General features: G+C 43.5%; 1 protein-coding gene and 1 long non-coding RNA gene across 2 annotated transcripts; one reads left to right on the plus strand and one right to left on the minus strand.

The window, feature by feature from the left end:
- Nucleotides 1-2,065: 2,065 nt before the first annotated feature.
- Nucleotides 2,066-17,468, minus strand: LOC308465356 (vomeronasal type-2 receptor 26-like; the record flags this gene model as incomplete). The annotated part of the gene is made up of 7 exons (XM_080985258.1): nt 2,066-3,536; nt 4,811-4,937; nt 5,800-6,027; nt 9,700-10,506; nt 12,562-12,801; nt 16,451-16,515; nt 17,390-17,468. 7 exons carry the CDS (start codon nt 17,466-17,468, stop codon nt 2,626-2,628), a joined length of 2,457 nt encoding a protein of 818 aa, XP_080841384.1. The 3' UTR covers nt 2,066-2,625.
- Nucleotides 17,469-19,504: 2,036 nt separating this feature from the next.
- Nucleotides 19,505-24,743, plus strand: LOC308470297. Its single transcript, XR_013982350.1, has 2 exons — nt 19,505-19,873; nt 24,292-24,743. It is a non-coding gene; the product is annotated as an uncharacterized lncRNA (long non-coding RNA).
- The last annotated feature ends 1,351 nt before the right edge of the window (nt 24,744-26,094 follow it).

Consider the following 26,094-nt stretch of genomic DNA (forward strand, 5'->3'; position numbering starts at 1 on the left):
AGCAATTTGCCTGTCCTAAATCTGAGCCCCAATTCTGAGTGGTACAGAAGGCCTTTATGTACCAATCCTTCCCTGCTCTGGTGAAATATGTTAATAACTTCATGTTGTTGTCAGTTCTGATATCTCCTTGATTGGACTCAAAGGTGATCTTTGGACAAATCTCCGGAGCTTTGTTGAAAAGGTGATGAAAGAAAAACCCCTCTGTGATTTTGATAATTACAAAGGGAAGAAGCATGGACTCTGAAATGCCCTCAGTTCTTTACATGGCTTCATGCGCAGGTGCAGGCTGGAGAAAAACATGTTTGCAAAAACTCCCACATGTGTCTTCAAACTCTGAGAGGCATAACAGAATGGGCAACTAAAAAGTCTACCTTTGGTGAAAGAAGCTCATTCTACACCCTCCAACATTCCTCTGATGTAAATAGGGAGGCACATCTTTTGGTGCCGTGCTCTCGTGGGAGCCTGCTGACTTGCGCGAGATTGTGGCACCACTGCAAGCTTGAGCAGGGTCATGCCTGGGATATGGAAGGCTGAAGGTTTAGAAGGGTCGTGCTTCTGTATCACAAGGGCTGACAGGGAAGTGCCGGGCCATTGCAGGTCAAGAAGAGGCTGGGGAGACAGCGAGGTCATCCTGGCTTGACTACTTCAGCTCAAGAAGTTGCAGGAAACTTAGCTCCAGCCCCGCCTTTAGCTTCTCACTCTGGAGCCCTTCCCAACAGACGGAGACTGCGACATGGGGGTGAGCTCCTCCCCTGGGTCTGTCTGTCAGCATGTAGGCCTCTTCTAGATCAAGGTGTGAGAGGAGGAGAGCCAGCAGGACTGAGACTGTTCTGCTGTGGGATGGCAGGTGTACCCCCGATTCCTCACTGTGTCTCTGCTCACATTGAGACACTCAGCCTCCGGCCTTGTCCTGGAAGGGCCTCCACCTTCTGACACCCCCCTTGATTCCAGTTCCTCCCAGCTCAGCCCTTCCCCCTTGTCCCACCACCAGGACCCAGGGGTTCAGTCCTCATCTTCCCTGTCTTCCTTGAGGGGCTCTTGGATGGGAGGCTCCCCGGCTCCTCCTCATCCAGCCAGGCCGTGATACTTGAATATGGACCATGTTGAGACACAGGTCAACTGAGGTGTCCACCCCCAGCCACTGCAGGAAGCTCTATGGTCCGCAGGCCCCCACCCTTGGCTTCTGGAAGGAGACAAAGGTCTTGAGGGCTGCATGCAGCTCTTGGGACTGTGCATTGGAGCACCCCAACTTAGAGGAACTAGACAAGCATGTCTGATTTCACCCTTGCTTTTTCATATTTGCTTCTGCTATTAGACAACATAGGGAGATCTATGGAGTAGTCCACAATTCAGCTGAATATAAATTGAATTCATACGCAGATGATATTCTTTTGATTGTTTCTTAACCTCATTCTACAGTCCCCGTGTTTATGCTGATAGATGTCTTTGGTTAAATATCACAATACTCTGATAACTGGTGAAAACTGCAAAATTTACTTACCCATTCATTTAAGGAGTATCATTTCCACATTTGTTCGAAATCTATTAAATATAAGTATGGTGATACCAAAAGATATAACTCACTTTGTAACATGTAATAGTGTGTGTGTGTGTGTGTGTGAGAGAGAGAGAGAGAGAGAGAGAGAGAGAGAGAGAGAGAGAGAGAGAGATAGTGATAGCGCTTTCTTCTGACATTATTAGTTGGGAGTCATTAAAGCCTTCCTCTTTGGGCAAGAACATTAATAATACATCGTAAACAGTTGATAAGGTCACAGTCTGGTATATCTTTTTTATTTTTTTATTTAAAGATATTTAAAGCTTCTTGGGGACATTTTCAGCCTGTTATGATTTTTTATATTATTTTGTAGCCCTTAGCAACTTTTGTCCCTAGGTGCTGTTTAATGGGCAAATAGGGAGCCCAGTGAACTTTTCTTTCCAATTTTTTTAAAAAACCAAAGAATGATGATGCAAACTTGAAGCCCTAATAAAAGGACAATTATTTGGTTTATGAGTTGCTGTAACCCCATGTTCTCAGTAGTGGCACCCGCCCTGTGGAATGCCCTCCCACCAGATGTCAAAGAGAACAACAACTACCAAACTTTTAGAAGACATCTGAAGGCAGCCCTGTTTAGGGAAGCTTTTAATGTTTGATGTATTACTGTATTTTAATATTTGGTTGGAAGCGGCCCAGAGTGGCAGAGGAAGCCCAGCCAGATGGGTGGGGTATAAATAATAAATTAGTAGTAGTAGTAGTAGTAGTAGTAGTCCTAATCTGTTTTTTTTTTTTTAATTAGTATTAGTCCTAATCTGTTTTCTTTTAAATTAGTATTTTAAAATACAGGAACTGCCAAAGAGTATGATTTTTTAAGAAGAACACTCAAATGATGTCATGTTTTCCAAGTTAAAACAGCACAATTAAAAGTAAAACTTAATCATTTAGACATATTTTAAATCCATCAGACAAGGAGGCATAAACATTGTTTTCTGCAAGTTGAACCCAGGTGTGCACTAGCTGCATAGAAAGTAGTATTCTTTCGCTGAAACATGGTGGATTCGCCATTTGCCAGATTCAGAATCTGATAGAATACTAGCTCTAAATCATCAAACCATTTCCATAGAACAAGATCAAATACCATCTTTTGATTTTGTCATTAGATCCTCCTTTGTATTCAAATCAGGCCTGAGTACAATTATGTAGCACTTGGGAAAGAAGATGCAGCCCAGAAGCCCAGCACTGGAGGCCAACATAGAGAAGACCTGCACAGCTACCATGTATTTCCCCTTGGTGCTCAGGTAGGTGGGCACAAAGGACAACCAAACACTGCAGAAGACCAGCATGCTGAAGGTGATCAGCTTGGCTTCATTGAAAGCTCCAGGCAGTTTCCTGGCTAGGAAAGCAACTGTGAAGCAGATGGAGGCCAGGAAGCCCATGTAGCCAAGAGCAGCATAAAACATGGCAATAGACCCTACATTGCATTGCAAGGTGATCTCTCCAGCCTGGGAGCTCATGTCAGATTCTGGGAAGGGCGGAGAGATTCCCAGCCAGATGGTGCAGATGAGAACTTGGACACTGGAACAGAAAATGCCAATGGAGTTGGCCAGTCTCTTCCCCAGCCATCTCCTCATCGTGTTCCCTGGTTTTGTGGCCAGGAAGGCCAGCACCACAGTGACGGTTTTTGCCAACAAAGAAGAGACAGCAACTGAAAAGATGGTGTTGAAGGCCATTTGTTGAAGAAGGCAGGCTGCTTTCCGTGGCTGGCCAAGGAACATGAAGGAGGACAAAAAGGAAAGCAAGAGGGAGATGAGGAGGATGTAGGAGAGGTCCCTGTTGTTGGCTTTGACTATGGGGGTTTCCTTGTACTTAATGAATGTTCCTAACACAATGCCTGTGGTTAAGGATAACAAGAGGGAAAAGGAAGCTAGGAGGATCCCCAAAGGTTCTTCATAAGCCAGGAAGGTTATAATCTTAAAGACACATTGATCCCTGGGCTTGTTTGGATGTTGATCTTGAGGACACCTGGTGCAATGCTCTGCATCTGCAAAGAACAAGAGTAATATCAAATTTATACCCTTCTGAAATGGTTTTCCCTTGCAGAAAGTAATACCAAAGTGGCTCCCACAATAAGAAAACATTGCTATATCCAATAAAAATAATTGCATATGACCAAGGACATCAGGAATCAGTATTAATATTGTAGGTCAGGGAAAACCTGGGGCAGCAAGTATGTCTTAATTTATTAGTGAAAACAATGGGGAGAGCCTTCCACAGGCTAGACACCGCAATGTAAAAGCCCTCCTTCAATGTCACAATAACCCTGTCAAATGGTTCAGGGTGAGAAAAATGGACTGACAAAAGGTCCTCCAGTTGTTCTTGCTTCTGGCTCAACAGATTTATGTCTTTCTTTTTGGAGAGAGAAGTTTGGAAGATAGGTTCTTATCCTCTTGTCGGAGAGTTAAGCACAGTGGTGTTAGTTCCAAGCACATTAAAATTTGGTTCAATTTGCATCGGCCCACATCTACTTGTAGATAAATGTTCCCCACTAGAATGCATTACAGGTAAAAGGTAAAGGGACCCCTGACCATTAGGTCCAGTCGTGACCGACTCTGGGGTTGCGGCGCTCATCTCGCTTTATTGGCCGAGGGAGCCGGCGTACAGCTTCCGGGTCATGTGGCCAGCATGACTAAGCCGCTTATGGCGAACCAGAGCAGCACACGAAAATGCTGTTTACCTTCCCGCCAGAGCGGTACCTATTTATCTACTTGCACTTTGACGTGCTTTCGAACTGCTAGGTTGGCAGGAGCAGGGACCGAGCAACGGGATCTCACCCCGTTGCGGGGATTCGAACCGCCAACCTTCTGATCGGCAAGTCCTAGGCTCTGTGGTTTAACCCACAGCACCACCCGCGTCCCTAATAGAATGCATAGGCTAGAATAAATCACAGATACTTAGCTTTGCTTAGAGTTTCCATAAATAACAGCAAACAAATCTCCACCCATTGTCAGAAAAATAAAGATTAAAACTACTTGGTATTTGGTTTTCCTTACAAGAAGGATCTTGCAATATGCGTGCTATAAAAATCTCATTTAAGAGAGATTCAGTTCACTTGCACATAGCTCCTTCTTCGCTTGCTCCAGGAAACATGAAAAGAAACAGGCTGAGAAACTGGGGGGAGTGTAGTGTGGCTTGCTTGTGCACATTTTGCATATGAATTTCAATAATCAGTTCTAAAATTTCTCTTCAAAAAGCCACTGATATCAGAATGAAATGCCCTCTTTCCCAAGGTCAGCCCTTTCCACTGGGATCACCCACCTTCCTGAGTGGAGATGGTCCCTTCTGCACAAGGAATACAGTCATAGCAGCAGAGTGGCTTTCCTTCCTGAATGACTTTGACGAATCCAGGGCTGCAACTTTCCACACACTGGGAAGTAGGTAGGGTCTAAGTAGAAAGATAAGGAGCATTTTTTAAAAAGTTATAGAAATGGTGAAATGGAAAAAGCTGTGGGAAAGTGATCTTAATTTTACTGCCTCTAGTGGGTTGAAAGAAAACCATATGAAAATGGTATCTAACACCGGTTCAAATGCCTGAAATGTCTAAAAATGCTAATAATCAATGTAATCAACTTTCATTCATATCTGGTGGTTTTGTAAGAAAGCAAAAGCTTACCGGGAAATGGTAAACAATGAATTAATTAAGATGACAATAGGGGGAGGGGGAAACAGAAGCCTTTTTGCTAGGTTTGATAGGGCCAGAGATACCGAAAATAAAGATAAAATTGTTTATGTTTGCAACAACTGCAGCAAGTATTGTATTTGCACAGAAGTGGAAGGAAACAGCAATATCCACAAAAGAATAATGGATTAACAAACTAATGGATTATGCCGAAACAGCAAAACTCACTGCTAGACTAAGTGAGTCTAAGGATGAGGTGTTTGTAGAAGAATGGAAACCCTTTTCGGATTACTTAAGTAAATAATTCTTTTTCAATACGAGATGGATTTAGATCTTGAGCAACAGAAGAACAAGAATATGGTATTTTCAGGTTTATATTTTATACTGTGTGTGCTGTTAGAAACAAATGGACAGTTCAGAGAGCAGAGATATAACAATTATCAAGTGATATGGGAAGTCAAAGAAAAACAAAAATGGTAACTCGTGATGTTTTTTAATGGACTATGTAAACCATTTAATAATATATACATATTAAAGGAGCATTCAAAAAATGTGTTAGCCTGTCCCCTGCCCCCCATGGAAATGAGGGACAGGTTTAGGAAGGGCCATGGAAGATGATTTCTCCCACCGGGCTGAGCCATTTCGGCCACACAACGCCATCCTGGTCAATGGTGAATTGTAGGTCTGGCAAACCCCGTCTGTTGATACTCCCAAATTTCACTTTAAGGATGGACTTATTGGGAAACTTCAGCCAATTCACAACATTAAAGTCAGCTGCTAATTGCCCATTCTCATCCAAATACACTCCATCCATGGAAGAATTGTAGAACTGGGAGTTTCCCAGGAAAGGGTGGAGCTGGAAGGGAATAGAAAGAGCAGCATTTAGAATACAGTGGTACCTCAGGTTAAGTATTTAATTCCTTCGGGAGTCCGTACTTAACCTGAAACTGTTCTTAACCTGAAGCACCACTTTAGCTAATGGGGCCTCCTGCTGCTGCCGCACCGCCGGAGCCCGATTTCTGTTCTCATCCTGAAGCAAAGTTCCTAACCTGAAGCACTATTTCTGGGTTAGCGGAGTCTTTAACCTGAAGCGTATGTAACCTGAAGCATATGTAACCTGAAGTACAGTGGTGCCTCGCAAGACGAAATTAATTCGTTCCACGAGTTTTTTTGTCTAGCGAATTTTTCGTCTTGCGAAGCACGGTGTCGGAAAAGTTTTGGAAAAGCTTCAAAAATCACCAAAAACCTCAAAAAAGGCTACCACACCGCGTTCTATGAGTTGCTCCTCGAAGTCAAGTCGCAACTTATTAACGGTGTTAAGAAAAAGGAAACAAACTTGCAAGACGTTTTTGTCTTGCGAAGCAAGACCATAGGGAAATTCGTCTTGCGAAGCAGTTCAAAAACCGCAAAACCCTTTCGTCTAGCGAGTTTTTCGTCTTGCGAGGCATTCGTCTTGCGGGGCACCACTGTACCAATGTATGGGAAAGGACACTGACTATCCAACTCTGACCTTTTTATGCCTTGATCTCCTCTGACTTGGACAGCGTAGAGAATCAAGAAGCTGTGTATCGTTTTCAAGTGCTTGCTGCATTGAAACTTGCACCCAACGGGGCTTAATCCCAGGTAAGTAGGTCTAGGCTGCCATCCTGTGCACACTTACCTAGGAGTATCCCCCATTGAACTTAATGGGACTTCTGGCTAGCAACATATAGGGTAAAAGGTAAAGGTAAAGGTACCCCTGACCATTAGATCCAGTCGCGGGCGACTCTGGAGTTGCGTGCTCATCTTGTTCTATAAGCCGAGGGAGCCGGCGTTTGTCCGCAGACAGCTTCTGGGTCATGTGGCCAGCATGACTAAGCCGCTTCTGGCGAACCATAGCAGCGCACGGAAACGCCGTTTACCTTCCCGCTGGAGCGGTACCTATTTATCTACTTGCACTTTGACGTGCTTTCAAACTACTAGGTGGGCAGGAGCTGGGACCGAACGACGGGAGCTCACCCCATCGCGGGGATTCGAACCGCCAACCTTCCGATTGCCAAGCCCTAGGCTGTAAAAATACTGTGTCTTTATTATGTGGTTGGGACAGGCTTTCTTGCCTCACCATCAGTTGGTTGAAACATATTTCCAGCACACAGCTCTTACCTGCTCTGTGTGGAAACGGTATGAAACTCTGCTGTTTATGATGTGAAAATGATTGGTTTGCTGCATATTAATAAGACAAAAAATATAAACACCGTCATAATGAGTACAGGAGCCACTGTGAGATACGCAGGCAGGCATGGGAGTTTCCCCTTCTCTCTGGGAATTCTCGCTAAGAATTAATGAGCCTCTGACAGGTCTATAGTCCTCTTTATTTACAACAACACAGAGATTGCGGCATCAAGCCACCCTCCTTCAGGATCTCAGTTGTCTAGGTAGGATCCTAGAATGGAACAACTGATTGGCTTGTAGGAGAAGACCAATCAGGCTTCAGGAGGGAAGCAGAATCAGCCAATCAGACGGGACTCATTGTATAAATAATGTAAACAAAAGCCTGAGGTTTGATCCAGTCGCTGTTTTACAAGCTGCAATAAAGAGCATGAAATCACTGCAGGACTCCGAGTATATTTCAGTAAGGGAATGGAAAGAGGGACCAATTCAATTTGCCAAATTTCACCTCCCCGCTAGATTTCACATATTCTCTGTCAAGTCTAGAATTGTACCACTGGTATTTCACCTAGGTGAAATACCTAGGGGTTCATTTGACATCTAAAAATTTGGACTTGTATAAAGACAATTATGAAAAATGTTGGTCAGAAATCAAAAAAGATCTAGAAATATGGTCAAATTTCAAATTGTCAATGTTAGGCCGAATTGCAGTTATTAAGATGAATGTATTGCCTAGAATGTTATTTTTGTTTCAAACTTTGCAGATTCTTGACAAGATGGACTGTTTCAAGAGGTGGCAGAAAGACATTTCGAAATTTGTCTGGCAGGGCAAAAAGCCCAGAATAAAATTTAAAATATTGACAGATGCAAAAGAAAGAGGGGGATTTGCCCTGCCGGACTTAAAATTGTACTACGAAGCAGCAGCATTTTGCTGGCTGAAAGAGTGGATGCTCCTCGAGAATACAGATATCTTGGATTTAGAAGGTTTTAATAATACATTTGGTTGGCATGCATATCTATGGTATGATAAAATCAAAGTGCATAGGGCCTTTAAGAATCATATTGTCAGAAAAGCATTATATAATGTTTGGACAAGATATAAAGATTTGTTGGAAAACAAAACCCCTAGATGGTTGTCACCCTTGGAGACTAAAGCATTGAAAAAGCTCAATATGGAGGCCGAATGGCCAAAGTATTGGGAAATCTTGGAACAAGATGGAGATAAATTGAAGCTACAGAGTCATGAGAAATTGAAACCTAAAGTACGAGATTGGCTCCATTATTATCAAATAATGGAGGTGTATAAACAAGATAAGAAAATTGGCTTCCAGGTGGAGAAATCAAAATTAGAAACTGAACTGTTAGAACCCAATACTAAGAATTTGTCAAGAATGTATAATTTGCTGCTGAAATGGAATACACAAGATGAAACAGTTAAGTCGGCTATGATTAAGTGGGCACAGGACATTGGTCATAACATTATGTTTGCTGACTGGGAATGGTTGTGGAACACCGGGATAAAATTTACGGCATGTAATGCCTTAAAGGAAAATATTATGAAAATGATCTATAGGTGGTACACAACCCCAGTTAAGCTAGCTAAGATTTACCATTTACCTGATAATAAGTGTTGGAAATGTAAAGAATCTGAAGGTACTTTTTATCACCTTTGGTGGACGTGCCCAAAGATTAAGGCCTTCTGGGAGAAGATATATAATGAAATGAAAAAAGTACTTAAATGTACCTTTCCCAAGAAACCAGAGGCCTTTCTCCTGGGCATAGTCGGCCAATTGGTGCTAAAGAAAGATAGAACTTTCTTTATGTATGCTACGACAGCAGCAAGAATTCTTATCGCAAAGTATTGGAAGACACAAGATCTACCCACCGTGGAAGAATGGCAGATGAAAGTGATGGACTATATGACACCGGCTGAGATGACTGGCAGAATCCGTGATCAGGGGAAAGAGACGGCGGAAGAGGATTGGAAGAAATTCAAAATTTATCTTAAGAACTATTATAAAATTGATGAATGCTAAAATGCCGAGGAGTTGAGAGAAAAAGGGATACAGCGACATAAGATTAAGTTAAAGAAAGGGCTAAAAGGACACATACTTGATAAAATTGCTTAGAAGCTGCTGAAATAATTTTGTAAATTGGGATGCAGAAAGGGGAGGTATGGGGGAGTCCGAGAAACGAGGGTTATGGAAAAAAGGTTATGAAATTATACATGTTTGTTTGTCTTTTTATTTGTTTGTATTGTTTAAAAAAAATGCTGTAAAACCAATAAAAAAATTATATATATAAAAAAATAGAATTGTACCACTGGTACAATTCTGGTTGTCATGTTTGCCAGAGATGTATGCAATAGGAAAGGAAATACCTGCCATGGCTGTAGCCTTTGACGTTCCAGGCTGTCTGTCACCCGCCACAGAGACCTGGAGGAATATGCAGCATTTAAGGCACGTGCCAAAGCTTTGACAGTGCTGTAAATCCTGTAGCTGTCTAGAGAGAGGCTTCTTTCCATATCATCTTGGGGCAGCATCTCATGTTTTCCTTTCTCCCTGCATCGTATCCAGCCTTTCGCCGACCATGCGTACTTTAAATAGGAACAACTGAAAGCATCCTCCCAAAACTGCTTGATTGCAAAGAAAAGGGATGGAATATCGTTAGATTCTTTCCTTTTATTTGTTTCAGTGTAGAAAGAAAAAATGCCATGGATGTGTTCGTAAGATAAGCCGCTGTACATTAACTCGAAGGAGATGTCCCACATAGCTGTTGTGACCAGGACTTCCCCTGCAGTGGGCTTTATCAAGTTCTCAAATAAATGTTGTAGAATGAAAATTCCATGCAAGGCATGAAGTGTCTCTGCATAATAAACAAACACACGGGCTTGTCTCCACTTTAAGAATTTGCGGAAATTGATCTCGAATCCATGTGTGTTCAGTACCGAGATGGTTTGTGAGATGGCAACACAAATACCACTCCTGATGAGCACAGGAGTCAGGGTCTTCATGAATCTCTCTCCATTTTCAGTGTTGGGGGCAATTAGACCAATGAACGTCCATTTGAAGTGATGGAGCATCTTGACAATCCCTGGGTACTGGGCTTCTTCTTTGGGGACCATTGGGTAGAAAAAAGGGAACTGCCTCTTATCATCCAGAACATGAGAGACAAAAGCATAGCTGACCTGGCAAGAAAATAAACATTATTGGCTAACTTAGTTTTGGATCAAAGCCAAAATATAGCTAACCCTGAATATAGTCGTACCTTGAAAGTCGAACAGTTTAGTTCCCAAACGTTTTGGCTCTCGAATGTCACATGACTATTCCAGTTTGTGAACCATTTTTGGAAACCGAATGTCCGATGGGGCTTCCACAGCTTCCGATTGGCTGCAGGAGCTTCCTGCAGCCAATCAGAAGCCACACTTTGGTTTCCAAACGTTTTGGAAGTCGAAAAGACAAATGCTTTTGCCAGGCTTTCCTTGACACATAAGATAAGGTTCTATTTTTATCTCTAGGAATTCCCTTAATTCTGGTTTGCTTTTTATATTGCTTTATGCTACCATTTGACGGTTTTGAGGGGAACAATTTTTAATGAGATAAGTCAAAACACTCATCAGTCTCCAGAGCTTGTGTTACTAAATCTAAATTTAAATGAGACTTGGTGGATAAACCACTAATAGTGGTTTTAGTGGCAGCAAGTACGGTTATAACTGCACTCTGGCATACTGCCCTTATGGAAAAAATTGACACACAAATTCTTGTGACACACAAGACAAACAAAGCACAACCACACTTTTGCTGAAGAATAGCGGAGGTTTATTTTGTTCACAAATGCTCCAGAAAACCAAAGAGCAATTCCAAACTTTTATACAAATTTGTGGATCACATAATAAAAATGAGTTTTACAGGTGTATATTGTTATAAGCCATGGTTTATGTATGAGAATACAGGCATAATGTCCCTGGGAAAAACACATTTGAGTTTGTTGGGTGTGGATTACCTTTGTTTCTGGAATAGATATGCAATGATTTGGAAAATAAAAGATACTGTTATTTGTTTTAAAGACTGTGTTTTTGTGGTACACTAAGAGTGTTTGAAAATATTAAGAGGGTTATTTTTAATAATAATAATAATAATAATAATAATAATAATAATAATACTTCAGGGTTCACTTGAGGGAAACTTCTATTTGCCCCAGAATTTAGTGTCATAGCAACCCATACTACAGACATTACTTCTGTTCCCCTTTACTCGCACACACACACACACACACACACACACACACCATTTGACACAAAGGGAAGGAAGGACAGGTGTTTTCAAAGAGAGCACAGCAAACCATCTGACTGTGGGATATAAAGCTGTCAGTCAAGTCCAACATTCTGAGAGGACTAACTGCCTCTATGTGGCAGTTTGTCTGTTGGTCGGTTGCTGCAAGGAGTGTTAACTGGTAACTGCTCGGATGCAGTCTTCTCATGACTCACTACTATCTAGTATATAGTTTATCTGTTAAGTAACTACAGCCTGCCTTCAGTAACAACTCTGTAAACTGAATGAAACTGGAAGTAAAGTAGTTTATGTTAATATGATTCAGATTCATGTGTGTTTTGTTTAGAGGAACAGAAGGGATTATCAACCAGGAAGGTATAAATATTGATAGGACTTAAACAAGTTAGCAATCTGCTTGTCGCTGCATAAACTCAAACAGGGAATCGTTTAAACTCTGCTAAATTATATAAACTTTCCAACACTGACCACTCCTGAATGTCTGTTGCTTTGCCTGAAAGGACAGTCCTACTGGCTATTGACAGTTATTGCTCATGTGTCCCTTTTTTAGTCATTACATTAAAAAGAAAGAGAGACTTAAGTCTACGATCCCAAACTCACATTCCACTATCACCTCATGGGCTCTTAACCCTGCCAGACCCTGCCAGTACCCATTTATGCTCATAGGGCTGAACTGGCATTGATTGGCCAGGAACGAGTCCTTGGGGTTATAGTGGATACCTCCTGTTACCCTAGTATGCGGCAAAATGGCAAATTTGATGCTATGGATTCTTAGGAAAGGGTATATTAAAGGGTATATAAAAAAAAACCTGCCAACATCTGTCTTCTTTTAAAAATAAATTAAGATTAATAACAAGTTGTCTCCATTCACACTTAACATCTACTCCACCCTCCTTTGGCTTTCTCCAAAATTTGGCTCAGCTGCAAAATGCCACACTCCTCTCCATTCCTACCTGTGGGATTTTATAGATGCCCAACATTCTTGAAATCTGGATGGAGTTCTGAGTGTCAGCCCCTTCGAGAACAGCAAGCAGGTTATTCTGTCCCCCGCAGTTGTAGTTTGGAACATTTGCCTGCCTAGCAGACAGCAGGTCTACCAGAGCTCCGCATGTCACCCTTCCATGAAAGAAGTTCTCGTGGATGTTGTAGCCCAGAGTGATGTTGGGCAAGAGCCAGGGATTCTGGTTGATATCCTGAATGGCAAATAAGGAGGAAAGGGGTTGCCAGTACTGTGTGAATGTTTTTCTGCAAAAATGTATATATTGCATCATCATTACCATCATCATCATCAACAAGTATTCATTTGAATATCTCAGATTCAACTCAAGATGTTTTAACAAGCTTCTAGGGATGCGGGTGGCGCTGTGGGTTAAACCACAGAGCCTAGGACTTGCCGATCAGAAGGTCAGCAGTTTGAATCCCCGCGACGGGGTGAGCTCCCGTTGCTCAGTCCCTGCTCCTGCCAACCTAGCAGTTCGAAAGCACGTCAAAGTGCAAGTAGATAAATAGGTACTGCTCCGGTGGGAAGGTAAACGGCATTTCCGTGCGCTGCTCTGGTTCGCCAGAAGCGGCTTAGTCATGCTGGCCACATGACCCAGAAGCTGTACACTGGCTCCCTTGGCCAATAAAGCGAGATGAGCGCCGCAACCCCAGAGTCGGCCACGACTGGACCTAATGGTCGGGGTCCCTTTACCTTTACTGATTCATGAACAAGGCGAGATATTTTCAGTCAACATTTTCCTTTTGAAAACAAACATTTTAAAGCTTAACTGAATGACTGGGAACATTTACTATTATTTCCCCAGTCTCCTGAATTAAGAGTGGAGAATGGGGATGGCTTCATTTGAGGCACAGTGCTCTGCGCTCTTGATGTGCTCTAGATGTCCTCTGAGATTTTAGTCCACTTGATTTGTAATCTGTAATAACAGCATCTTATGCCACATAGGCTAGGATTCCAAAAAAAACTAAAAAAAAAACTGGGTTAAATCAACACAAAAACTGCAGGTCTGTGTGTGAGTGATGTAACTTCACTGCAGTTTTTTTTTTCCTTTTTTAAAAAATATTTTTTAAGTTTCTTACAGATATAACACATATTACAAGAAAAGAAAAACAGAGAAAAAAACAAAAGAAAAAAGACAAGATCACAAATATAAACAAAAAAGAAAATAAAAACAAGGTACCTAAATACCTAAACAACCCAAACACCTAAACAACACAAATTAATTAATTATTTAACTTCTAACCTCAGCTTTTTCTTAGGGTTCACATTGTACCACTCTAAGGGGAGGAGAAATCCAGGGGTGCACCCAAGTTTTGTTTCCTTGGAAGGAGGATCCTGGAAGCCTGTGACATTTAGGGAAGCTTTTGATGTTTAATAGACTATTGTATTTTAATATTCTGTTGTAAGTCGCCCAGAGTGGCTGGGGAAACCCAGCCAGATGGGCGGGGTATAAATAATAAATTGTTGTTGTTGTTGTTGTTGTTGTGATGTGTGGTTTATTTACACATCTATACAGGCTGAAACTAAATAGAAGCTTGACAGCATAAAAACTCCAACTGATTCTGCTTCCTCATTCAGTTTTGAAGGGAAAGCTTTTGAGATCTTCAGCACTTCCCAGAAACCCAGAAACTCTTTTATGCTTCCCTCAAACTATCTCCAAAACCAAAACTTTCCACTTAATCTCAAAAACAATTATGAGTGTGTGTGTGTGTGAGAGAGAGAGAGAGAAAGAGAGAGAGAAAGAGAGAGAGAGAATAAGGCCTCATTCCCCTTTCACAAGAGCCCTCCATGGAGAAATCACTCCTTAGCAAAAGCAACATAGCTGGGCCGCTGGGCCAGAGCCAAAAAGCTTCTGTTTCTGTAGTTTCCCCATTTAAATGGTTTTATATTATTACTTTGCAGTGCCATAAGATTTAAAAGATTTTTGGGGGCTTCTCCAAGCCTGCAGTTTTGTATCTGCAAGATGAGAGGCTGTGTTACAAGACAGGACTGAAGTGGCCGAACCAGTCTCTGAGAAATTAGTGGCCCTAACCCACGTTGTTAAGCATCCTTTTTACATGTCTAAAGAGTTGGTCACATGCAGGTGGGTTGCCAAAGAAACAACCAGATAGTGATGCCTGCAGAAGGAGGGGGTAGCCCCATCGCTTGGCTGGAGAGCATGTCAACCTAGGGTTAGGAGAACAATGGGCAGGGGAAGAAGAAGAAGAAGAAGAAGAAGAAGAAGAAGAAGAAGAAGAAGAAGAAGAAGAAGAAGAGTTTGGATTTGATATCCCGCCTTTCACTCCCTTTTTTAAGGAGTCTCAAAGCGGCTAACATTCTCCTTTCCCTTCCCCACAACAAACACTCTGTGAGGTGAGTGGGGCTGAGAGACTTCAAAGAAGTTTGACTAGCCCAAGGTCACCCAGCAGCTGCATGTGGAGGAGCAGGGAATCAAACTCGGTTCACCAGATTACGAGTCCACTGCTCTTAACCACTACACCACACTGGCAATAATCCTGCTTCCATGAGAAAGAAATACTGACAGGAATGTGAACTTGAAAGTGCAACGTTTTCTGCAATGTTATATAATGTAAACAACTCAATAAACAGCGGGTGTCATATGCCTCCCCTACAACCATTGTGGAACAATCAGAAGGAATACTCAATAAAAAGTTAATCTAACATGACATAGAACTGTTTCCTTCTTCGAAAAATTATGAAGTTTGCTGAAGTTCACAGTGGATCAGGTCTTACTTTCCTAAAGAAAAACTGCAACTGATTCCCCCATACCCACCACTCCCCTTCACCCATGTGTGATCCTAATTTTTTACTTCTTCCGTCTTGTTGTGTTGTTATAATTTGAATGTGAAATATTATTTATTTGAAATATTATTTATAATATAAAATTTTTAATACAAAATTTCTGTGATGTATTTGTATACAGCAAAGAGAAGTTTAGAGTAATTAGGTATATTTTGATTTAGTTAATCATGTAACAGGTTTATGTTAGGAAACGAATATGGATGCTGAATTTGATGTTTGTAATTTTTCTCTTTTTTTGGTTTTGGAAATGAAAAAAGAAAAACTGCAACTGATTTACTGATTTAAAAGGCAGATGTGGGGTGAATAAGATGTGGGGAGCAGCAAGTGGGGTTTGCCCTGGCCTTTCCCACTTGCAGAACTTAAAAGAACCTCTTTAGCCACAGGAGTCTTTCTCAAAGTCTCTAAAAAGCTGAGTATGTAGAAGCTACTCTGCTTCACAGCTGAAAGGGAATCCTTGCCAACTTTCTGAAAGGCAGGGCTATTATGCAGTCAGTGGTGCCTTAGCACTGGTTCACCCAAAAAATCTCTCTCCAAAAACAAAACGGGGTTTAGTAGAAGCAGGAGAGAGCCTGTCGATTGGGAGCAATTGGGAGCTCTTGAAATTAGTTGTGAGTGGAGCAGCAGTAAGCCCACCCCCATAAAATGACATACCGGAAAAAGCTGGTAGAGGGAGAGACGTTGAAGTGCTGTGGATTAAATAAAGCTCTTGTGGCAGAGATGACCCCACTAATGAGGTGGTCTCCTGGCCTGTGATAATTGAATGGGCCTATCTGATCTCCCTCCAGAGTCAAGGAGCATTTTGCCTTCGTCCCACAGTCTGCATAAGGCAGGAGGAGGAGGAGAATGAAAAGAAGAAGCATTCTGTCTGCCTGAAACAGCCCCCTCCCTCGCAACTGCTCCTCTCAATGAGAAAATCATTAGATGAAGCCAAACCCTTTTTGCAAAGTCCAGTGGCTTTCCTTACGTTGGGTGGAGCCCAACCAAGACTCCACATCTGAAGGGGATGGAAGTCAACCTCACTGTCTCATAATAAAACTCACCTGCCCTAAAACTGAAGCCAAGCTCTCAGGGGTACAGAAAGCATTTATGGGCTGGTCCTTTCCAACTCAGATGAAAGAGATTGCGTCATGTCGTTCTCAATAATGATGTTTATTTTAGTGGATTCAGAGGTGAGCTTTGGACAAAGCTCTGGAGCTTTATTGAGAAGCAGGTGCCGAAGGGAAGGGAATCACTATTATCTTGATAATTATAAGACGCATTGCCTCTGCAACAATGTGAACTCTTTCCATGTGCAGGTGCAGGACTGGAGAAAAACATATTCACAAAAATTCCCATATCTGGCTGTAGACTTTGAGATGGAGGCAGCTGACCATGTCTAACCTCGCTGGGGGGGAGGTGGATTCACAGGCATCTGGATCAAGATTTGCTTTTAAGACAAGCAGTAGGGACCTTTGGCCCACAAGCCAATTTAGGCCAATTTGAGCCAGTGTGGTGTAGTGGTTAAGAGCGGTAGACTTGTAATCTGGTGAACTGGGTTCGCTTCCCCGCTCCTCCACATGCAGCTGCTGGGTGACCTTGGGCTAGTCACACTTCTCTGAAGTCTCTCAGCCCCACTCACCTCACAGAGTGTTTGTTGTGGGGGAGGAAGGGAAAGGAGAATGTTAGTCGCTTTGAGACTCCTTCGGGTAGTGATAAAGCGGGATATCAAATCCAAACTCTTCTTCTTCTTAGGACTGCCAGACCATCCCCATTTGACCCAAAAGGCTACTTTGGCTACCTTCCCAACACAGAGTGTATCTTTTTCCTGGGGTTCCCCTGCAGAGCAGAGGTGGAGATGAGGGTCATTTCTATTCAGTATATCTCCTGCGTAGACATACCTAGGCTCAGATAACCTCACTCCCATACTCTCCCTCGTGTAGAGCAACTCTCTGTTGGAATACGCCGGGGGGGGTCCACGCAGCCCGTGAGATGAGACAAACCTCTCCGAGTGTCTTCCTGAAGTTGTGCAGCTCCAGGACGTCCATAAATCATCAGTCCCGGCACGCTCCAGCAACACATGGCAGATACCTATGTGCACGCACACTCAGCAGAGATCAGCAGAAACAAAGTGGAGATTTGTTTTATTAAGCAGTATATACAGGGACGTGGGCAGCGCTGTGGGTTAAACCACAGAGCCTAGGGCCTGCCGATCAGAAGGTCGGCGGTTCGAATCCCCATGACGAAGTGAGCTCCCGTTACTCAGTCCCTGCTCCTGCCAACCTAGCAGTTCAAAAGCACATCAAATGCAAGTAGATAAATAGGTACCGCTCCGGCGGGAAGGTGAACGGCGTTTCTGTGCGCTGCTCTGGTTCGCCAGAAGTGGCTTAGTCATGCTGGCCACATGACCCAGAAGCTGTACTCCAGCTCCCTCGGCCAATAAAGCAAGATGAGCGCCACAACTCCAGAGTCGTCCGTGACTGGACCTAATGGAGGGCAACCAAAATGGTCAAAGGCCTGGAAACGATGCCTTATGAGGAACGGCTAAGGGAGCTGGGTATGTTTAGCCTGGAGAAGAGGAGGTTAAGGGGTGATATGATAGCCATGTTCAAATATATAAAAGGATGTCACATAGAGGAGGGAGAAAGGTTGTTTTCTGCTGCTCCAGAGAAGCGGACACGGAGCAATGGATCCAAACTACAAGAAAGAAGATTCCACCTAAACGTTAGGAAGAACTTCCTGACAGTAAGAGCTGTTCGACAGTGGAATTTGCTGCCAAGGAGTGTGGTGGAGTCTCCTTCTTTGGAGGTCTTTAAGCAGAGGCTTGACAACCATATGTCAGGAGTGCTCTGATGGAGTTTCCTGCTTGGCAGGGGGTTGGACTCGATGGCCCTTGTGGTCTCTTCCAACTCTATGATTCTATGATTCTAATGGTCAGGAGTCCCTTTACCTTTATATACAGGACAAAGCGGTCATGGAGTTCTCTCACTTCAGCTCCGAGAAAGAACAGAAAGTAAAAAGTACAAAACCACAACAGAGCAGAAGAGATAAGGCTAGCTTCCGTTCTCAGGCTTTTCGAGACTAGAAAGTAAACACAGACATGTGATGTAACAATTACACATCCAGCAACGGAGAAGTGAAGTGCCAACACTCTCCTCTGTCAAGTGCAAGGCACTCTCTTTTTGAAGTTTAAATAACTTCACTCTCTTTTTGAAGTTTAAATAACAAATAACTTTTACTCAGCTTGTTAGATTAAGTGTACAAGGCAGACTTATGCTGCTAATACATATTACGTAGATTTGAATCTAGGACAAAAGCTGCTACAGACTGACTAACTCTGAGGCCGAACGCAGCACAACAGAACAGGCCTAGTGCTCAGATGCTCTAACATGGAGGCTTTCAACCTTTTTGGGTCCACGGTTCCCTTGACCAACTACATTCTTTCTGTGGCACCCCTGTTGGGGCTCAGGAGCCCAGTTGTGTCACCCTTTACATGCAGAGTTGGGAGCGTCTCACCCTTTTTTGAACACTGTCCCTTGTAAGGTGTTCCCTCAGCCTCCTCTCCTTGAGAGTCGTCCGGGCGCTGCCCCTGGTCTCTGAGCTGCCCCAAAGACAGGTACCTCCTCGCACTGCTCCACAGGGGCCTGGAACTTGTCTGTCCATTCCCAAGAGCAGGGGCTGGCGGACTGGCTGGCTGGACTCCCTCACCCCCTTGCTTGCTTACTCCGAGGCCACCTCAGCTCCTGGCACCCAGCACCCCCTGGCCAGCCCCAGAGGCACCATTCGCCAGCGGAGCTTGTAGCCATGGCTGCTGCAACGAACAGTTGTGCAAGCCTGTGGGGAGGCAGAGACGCAAGAGGGCATCAGAGGAGGGAGAGAAGGAAAGAGGGACAGAGGCCAGGGTTGCCTGTGGCACCCATGACCATCATTCAAGGCACCACAGCACACTGGTTGAAAACCACTGCTCTAACACAGAAGAAGAAGAAGAAGAAGAAGAAGAAGAAGAAGAAGAAGAGGAGGAGGAGGAGGAGGAGGAGGAGGAGGAGGAGGAGGAGTTTGGACTTGATATCCCGCTTTATCGCTACCCGAAGGAGTCTCAAAGCGGCTAACATTCTCCTTTCCCTTCCTCCCCCACAACAAACACTCTGTGAGGTGAGTGGGGCTGAGAGACTTCAGAGAAGTGTGACTGGCCCAAGGTCACCCAGCAGCTGCATGTGGAGGAGCGGAGACGCGAACCCGGTTCCCCAGATTACGAGTCCACCGCTCTTAACCACTACACTACACTGGCTGTGCAGTTCATAACTTCCATAACTGTACCAACTGACATAACTGCCTCTGGCAGAAGGTGTGTGGCATCACAGAATTATATATTGGAATTCTATAGCCCATAGAAACCAACACCTAGGGACTGAGGTCTCTTCAGCCCCCAATAAAATATTTGGGGGGGCCTGGGCTCCCCAAAATTAATGGGCATTGCCATTCAAATGGTGTGTGTGTGTTGTTGGAAGTCTGCCTGGGTCAGAGGAATGTGCCACAAGCGTAGGCACCGGCAGATATTCCTGTCGACCTCCCCGCGTCTCCCAACCTCTGCTGATAAGCAGGCGAGGTCCGGCGATTCTTCTCAGATGTATGAGAGGAACACACCGTTCTTCCTCTCTCCCCTTTGGTGTCCCCAGGGAGGGGAAAGAAGCAGACAGAAAACTATTTACATCATTTATTTCTGCCTCTTACATCAGTACAGAGAAACATGTCTGCACTCAACAACAGCAAGAAGAAAACCCCTCCCAAGTACATCCAGTACGGGTCATATGACACACACACACTGAGCTAACATCCGGTGCTCAGTACAGAATGGACTGCCCCTTTGTTCCCATGGCAACAGTCACAAACATCCTGTCTGGCTTTCCAGCCACAAGCAGCTGGCTGAGCTGCTAATGCCTTTGCTTGCTGCAGCAGTGGTGCTTTATGGTAACATACTCCCCCTAAAGTATCAATGTGTGCCGCGAGCAAAGCGTCATCCAGAGAAGAAAACAAACAGTTGTTATATTTATAACATTCCCCTGTTGTTTCAGTTCCACCCTTGGAACTACCCGCCACTGGTTTAACCAATGTACCTCTCTGGTTGTGTGACTTTGCATTACCTTGGTTAACAACTCTCTATTGTGCCTTTGTCTCTGAGTCAGACACAGCTTCAATCTGTCCTTGGTCGTTTACAATAGCAACATATGCAAGGTTAGCAAACTCCTTTGAATACCTCTTGGGTGGTACACCCTTCGTTGCTCTCTCAGACCTACGCATGAGGTTCTGATCCTCTGTGCTCACTGGTTCAACCTTTGAACTCTCTGGAGAACCAGTACTAAGCTTAATCAATGGTTCATCCTCCTCTTCTGAGGGTCTAGTCATTATGTGAGGTTTCCTCTCAATGACTGTGACAACTGAGCTGTCTGAGCTATCGCTGTCATCATCAGTACTACTGAACTCAATAAGATCAAACTCATCATCATCATCATCAGAATCGTTTCCTGTGGGAAAAGTCTGTTCTACAACCCGCTCTTGCTCTGGAGCTCTCTCTAGGAACTTTGTGAGAATCACCTGACCAGATTCAGACAAAATTACTCTGTAGAGACCCTTTTCATAACCCACAAAAATGCCTCTGGCATTCTTTACTCCACCTGGAGCTTCTGTTCTCACATGAGACCCGAAAACCTTAAAATAGGCAACAGAAGGTTTTCTATTGAACAGCTTCTCAAAAGGAGAACATCCCAACTCTGTTGAGACCTTTCTCAGCCACACATGAAGATAGGACGCTAGCGATTCGGCCCAATATTCATGTGGCAAATGTGAACTCAGCAATTGCGCATTCATCCCCTTTTGCAATTCTTTGTTCACTCTTACACAGACCCCCCTGTTCCACGCTTCTTGCGAAACTGCAACTTTGTGGTCTATCCCTTTTCCATCCAGGAACTTCTGAAACTTCTGTAACAGAAAAATTTGCTTCTCATCTGTGAAAAGACAATCAATGTTAGCATCATGCATACTTTTAACCTTGTCACAAAACTCCTGAAACTTTTCTAAAGTTTCTTGCGGTTTCTCCATCATATAAACCCAAGAATAATTAGTGAAACAATCCACACACACAAGGTAAAATCGTGCACCGCCTCTAGATGGTTCTAGAGGACCAATCACATCAGCATACACCCGCTGAAATGCTCTGTCGACCTTCTTCGTCACCTTCCTGGTGCTCAGACTGGTCACACCTGCAAGAGAGATTTCGTTAGAAACAGAAGAATTACATTTCATGTAATCACTTTGATCAAAAGTCAACAAATACAGTCCATCTTTCTCTTTGGCAGTAAGAAACAGTTCTCCATCTTTGTAGATCTTGCAGCTTTTAGCATCATAGGACAGTTTCAGTCCTTTCTTTGCAATCTGCGACACGCTCAGCAGATTAAATCTCAGTTCTGGAACCAGGTAAACATCATTTATAGTCAAGTTTAGACTCTCAAGATACACAGTCCCAATTCCAGTCGCTTCCAACTCCTGACCGTTGGCCTGTTTCACAGTGAAGCTTTGCTTCTTCAACGTCGAAAACAGTCCTCTGTGCGGGCACATGTGAACCGTTGCGCCCGTGTCAATTATGAACGAGTTCCCAACATCTGGCGTGGTTCCTTTCGCCATCATAGCCTTTGCAGGTTTCACCTGGCACTTGGTACGGCTTTTGCCTGACGCCTCAGGCTTCGTAGAGCTGCTCTTTGCTCCTCTTGACTGGCGCGGCTTCTTACAGTTTCGCTGTAGATGCCCAGTCTGTCCACAATTGTAGCATCGGACAGCACTCAATGCTACACCATGCTCTCCAGTAGCATCAGCAGTGGGGGAATTAGAACTCTGTTCTTCCCTCCCCCTGTCTTTTTCTTCCAGTGCAGCAAGTCTGTCGTGTTCATTCAGGACCACAGCACACACTCTCTCCGCGGTCAGCTGCGCGGCCGGTAGGGAACCAAGCTGACTGGCAACAACCTTGTAGGTGCGACTAAGGCTGTTTATCATCATGAAGCAAAACACTTCCTCCTGAAGACGGAAATTGCGTTCCACCATCTGTTGACGCAGAAACTTCATTTCTGTCAGGTGCGCTTGAACATCTCCATCAGGCGCAAGTCTCAGATTGGTCAATCTCTCAAAATACAGCAACGCTGAAGAACCAGCATCTCTCTGATGCGTTGTACGCAGCATGTCCCATACCTCTTTCGCATTTTCTAAATGCTGAACATGCACCAACTGATCATCTGAGACACACAGAATTATAGCAGTCCTGGCCCTTACATTCCGTGATTCCCAACCTCCGGTTGGTGCTGCAGGGATGGGGTTTTCAATTACATCAAAAAGCCTCTGATTCTGCAGCAGGGCCTTCATCTTTACAGACCAAGATGAATAATTGTCATTGGTTAAGGAAGGTGGGCAAGGCAAACCTCCTCCTTTCTTGGCATCCATCTTGAAGCCAAGCCTCTCTCACCTCCAAACAAGCTGCAAAATCCAACAGCTGTTTTTTTCTTTCTCACGCAGGCAAACTGCAAATTGTTTACGCTCTTTGCACCTGGCAGCTAAACTCAGGCTGCTATTGAAAAGTCCCTTCCAAGAGCTCGTAAACCTTGTAGCCAAAACATTCTCTTGTTTTGTTTCGCTTTCCCAGGCTTACACTCAGAGTCCAGCCCCTTTGCCAGTAACTTTCCGTTACCTAGCAACAATGCATTTCAAGAGGACATCTTATCTACCACAAAAATTTGTGGAATGCAGGCCTCTTCTCCCGGAGCTTTTGTTTTCTTTGAAACGCAGCTCCGTGAACCAGGGAATTAATCTTCCTGCGTTCACACTTTTAGCCCAAAATGCAGCATACCTTGAACTTTGTTGCTCTGGAAAACACCTCTTCTTTCCATCAGCTGTCTGTGGAGCCTCTGGCTTCTGTCAGACGCTTTTCTTCCTCCTTGGAGCAGAGGAGGACAATCCACCAGCCTCTCATGCAGATGTCCGATGAATCGCAACCATCCGAAGGCTGCCACTGTTGGAAGTCTGCCTGGGTCAGAGGAATGTGCCACAAGCGTAGGCACCGGCAGATATTCCTGTCGACCTCCCCGCGTCTCCCAACCTCTGCTGATAAGCAGGCGAGGTCCGGCGATTCTTCTCAGATGTATGAGAGGAACACACCGTTCTTCCTCTCTCCCCTTTGGTGTCCCCAGGGAGGGGAAAGAAGCAGACAGAAAACTATTTACATCATTTATTTCTGCCTCTTACATCAGTACAGAGAAACATGTCTGCACTCAACAACAGCAAGAAGAAAACTCCTCCCAAGTACATCCAGTACGGGTCATATGACACACACACACTGAGCTAACATCCGGTGCTCAGTACAGAATGGACTGCCCCTTTGTTCCCATGGCAACAGTCACAAACATCCTGTCTGGCTTTCCAGCCACAAGCAGCTGGCTGAGCTGCTAATGCCTTTGCTTGCTGCAGCAGTGGTGCTTTATGGTAACATGTGTGTGGGTGTGTGGGTGTGTGTGTGATATAATATGATCACTTATGTGGGGTGGGGCTTCCCTGGGCCTCTCCAATATTTTATTCAAGTTTGCATCCCTGCTATAGCCCTTGAGAGTATTAACCCTTTACTTAGCATTTAGCATTTTGGATGAGATAGATAGATAGATAGATAGATAGATAGATAGATAATAGATAGATAGATAGATAGATAGATAGATAGATAGATAGATAGATGACAGATAGATAGATGATAGAATTAAATTTTCTGTTTCACATTTTAAAGTACTCATTTTTACATCCTTAAGATATTAATGACTTCCCTTCTTCTCTTTCCATGGTTTATTTTACATATCATAAATCCCTGCATATTTTACAGAAACTATACCAATCTCTGCCAAGAAAACTCCATGGACAAAGACAACAGGCATATAAAAGTTATAACGCTGGAAGCTCAAATACTTTGGCCACCTCATGAGAAGAGAAGACTCCCTGGAAAAGACCCTGATGATGGGAAAGATGGAGGGCACAAGGAGAAGGGGACGACAGAGGACGAGATGGTTGGATAGTGTTCTCGAAGCTACCAGCATGAGTTTGACCAAACTGCGGGAGGCAGTGGAAGACAGAAGTGCCTGGCGTGCTCTGGTCCATGGGGTCACGAAGAGTCGGACACGACTAAACGACTAAACAACAACATACCAATCGGTTTTTCATTATTGCATCCATCATAACTTGTTTACACTGTTGAATTTATCTTAATGCTGCCAGTGATTTCAGCTGTACACAGTTATTTCCCATATATTCAATAAACGTTTCCCCATCTTCTCTAAACGTACGTTCTTCTTGTTCTCTTATTCTATATGTTAAGCCTGCAAGCTGCACATATTCTGTCAGCTTAAGTTGCCATTCTTCTTTGGTTGGACATTTTGGAAGCTTTCATCCCACATATAAGGCTGGCATGACCTTTAATAACATTAGCTTGGGCCTGCTCCCCATGCTGCTCTTAAATGGTATAGTGATGCATTGCATCAGCAGGTTGGCTCTTCTAGCCAGGTAGGGCATAACTTATGTTATGTTAAGTGCTGGGCAGGAATTAAGAGACATGGCGATGTGGAGCAAATTAAAAATTTCATTTTGGGGCCGTATATCTGTGGTTAAATTAAACATTTTGCCAAAGATGCTTTTCTTGTTTCAGACTATACCGGTTATTGGAAAAACAGGCTGCATTGACAGCTGGCAGAAAGAAATATCTAAATTCATTTGGTCAGGGAGAAGACCAAGAATAAAACATAAGGTCTTAATAGATATTAAGGAAAGGGGAGGCTTTGGTCTCCCCGATTTAAAATTATACTATGAGGCTGCCTGCTTCTCATGGATGAGGGACTGGTACCTTCTAAGCAATACAGATGTACTAGATACAGAATATACAACGGGATAGACAGGAAGTCCAAAGTGTTGGTACATATATGATCTTGGAATAGTTTTTTGTCCTTGTTTTTTTTTTCTTTAGGTATATAAACTTTGTATATAAACTTTGTATGCATGCTGAAAATTATATTATAATAAGCCTTGTGATGTAATATGATAATGTTTACCGATGTAACATAAGAACGTTAATAAATAAATAAAACTCAAAAAAAAAAGCAATGGTTGAGCGACCCGGCATGGACAATAATAGAAGCGTAATAACTCCTCACTCCTCAAATCTTCGTAAAGAGTGCAACCCAGAAGCACATGAGCCACTGACTCAATACTGCCATCTCCACATGGACATAACCGTTTTTTCCAGTGGAATTTATTGGCTTTCCATAGGTATCGGAATGCCCACTGTGGGTAGCCAGCTACTGGACTGCATTGGCCTTTGGACTAAGCCAGTCATAGGATATTTCTTAAGTTCATGTCAAGCAAAGTTCAGGCAATACTAACTGCCCCTCCCGACTGAAGAACTTTGGAGCTGCCTCTGTGATTTCTCACAAACATGTTTTTCTCCAGCTTTTCACTTGCCCCTCGAGTCATGCAAAGACTACAGGAAGCTGCAGAGGTGACTTTTAATCCCTTTATAATTATCAAAACCAGGGTGAATTATCAAAATCCCTCACCAAAGCTCAAAAGGTATTTTTTGGCAATTACCTAAACATTAGAATCAAGGTCAGCATGAGATTATTGGTTACACTTGTGCACA

The sequence above is a fragment of the Podarcis pityusensis genome, assembly GCF_964106645.2.
Source record: "Podarcis pityusensis genome assembly, chromosome: 2".
Lineage (NCBI taxonomy): Eukaryota > Metazoa > Chordata > Lepidosauria > Squamata > Lacertidae > Podarcis > Podarcis pityusensis.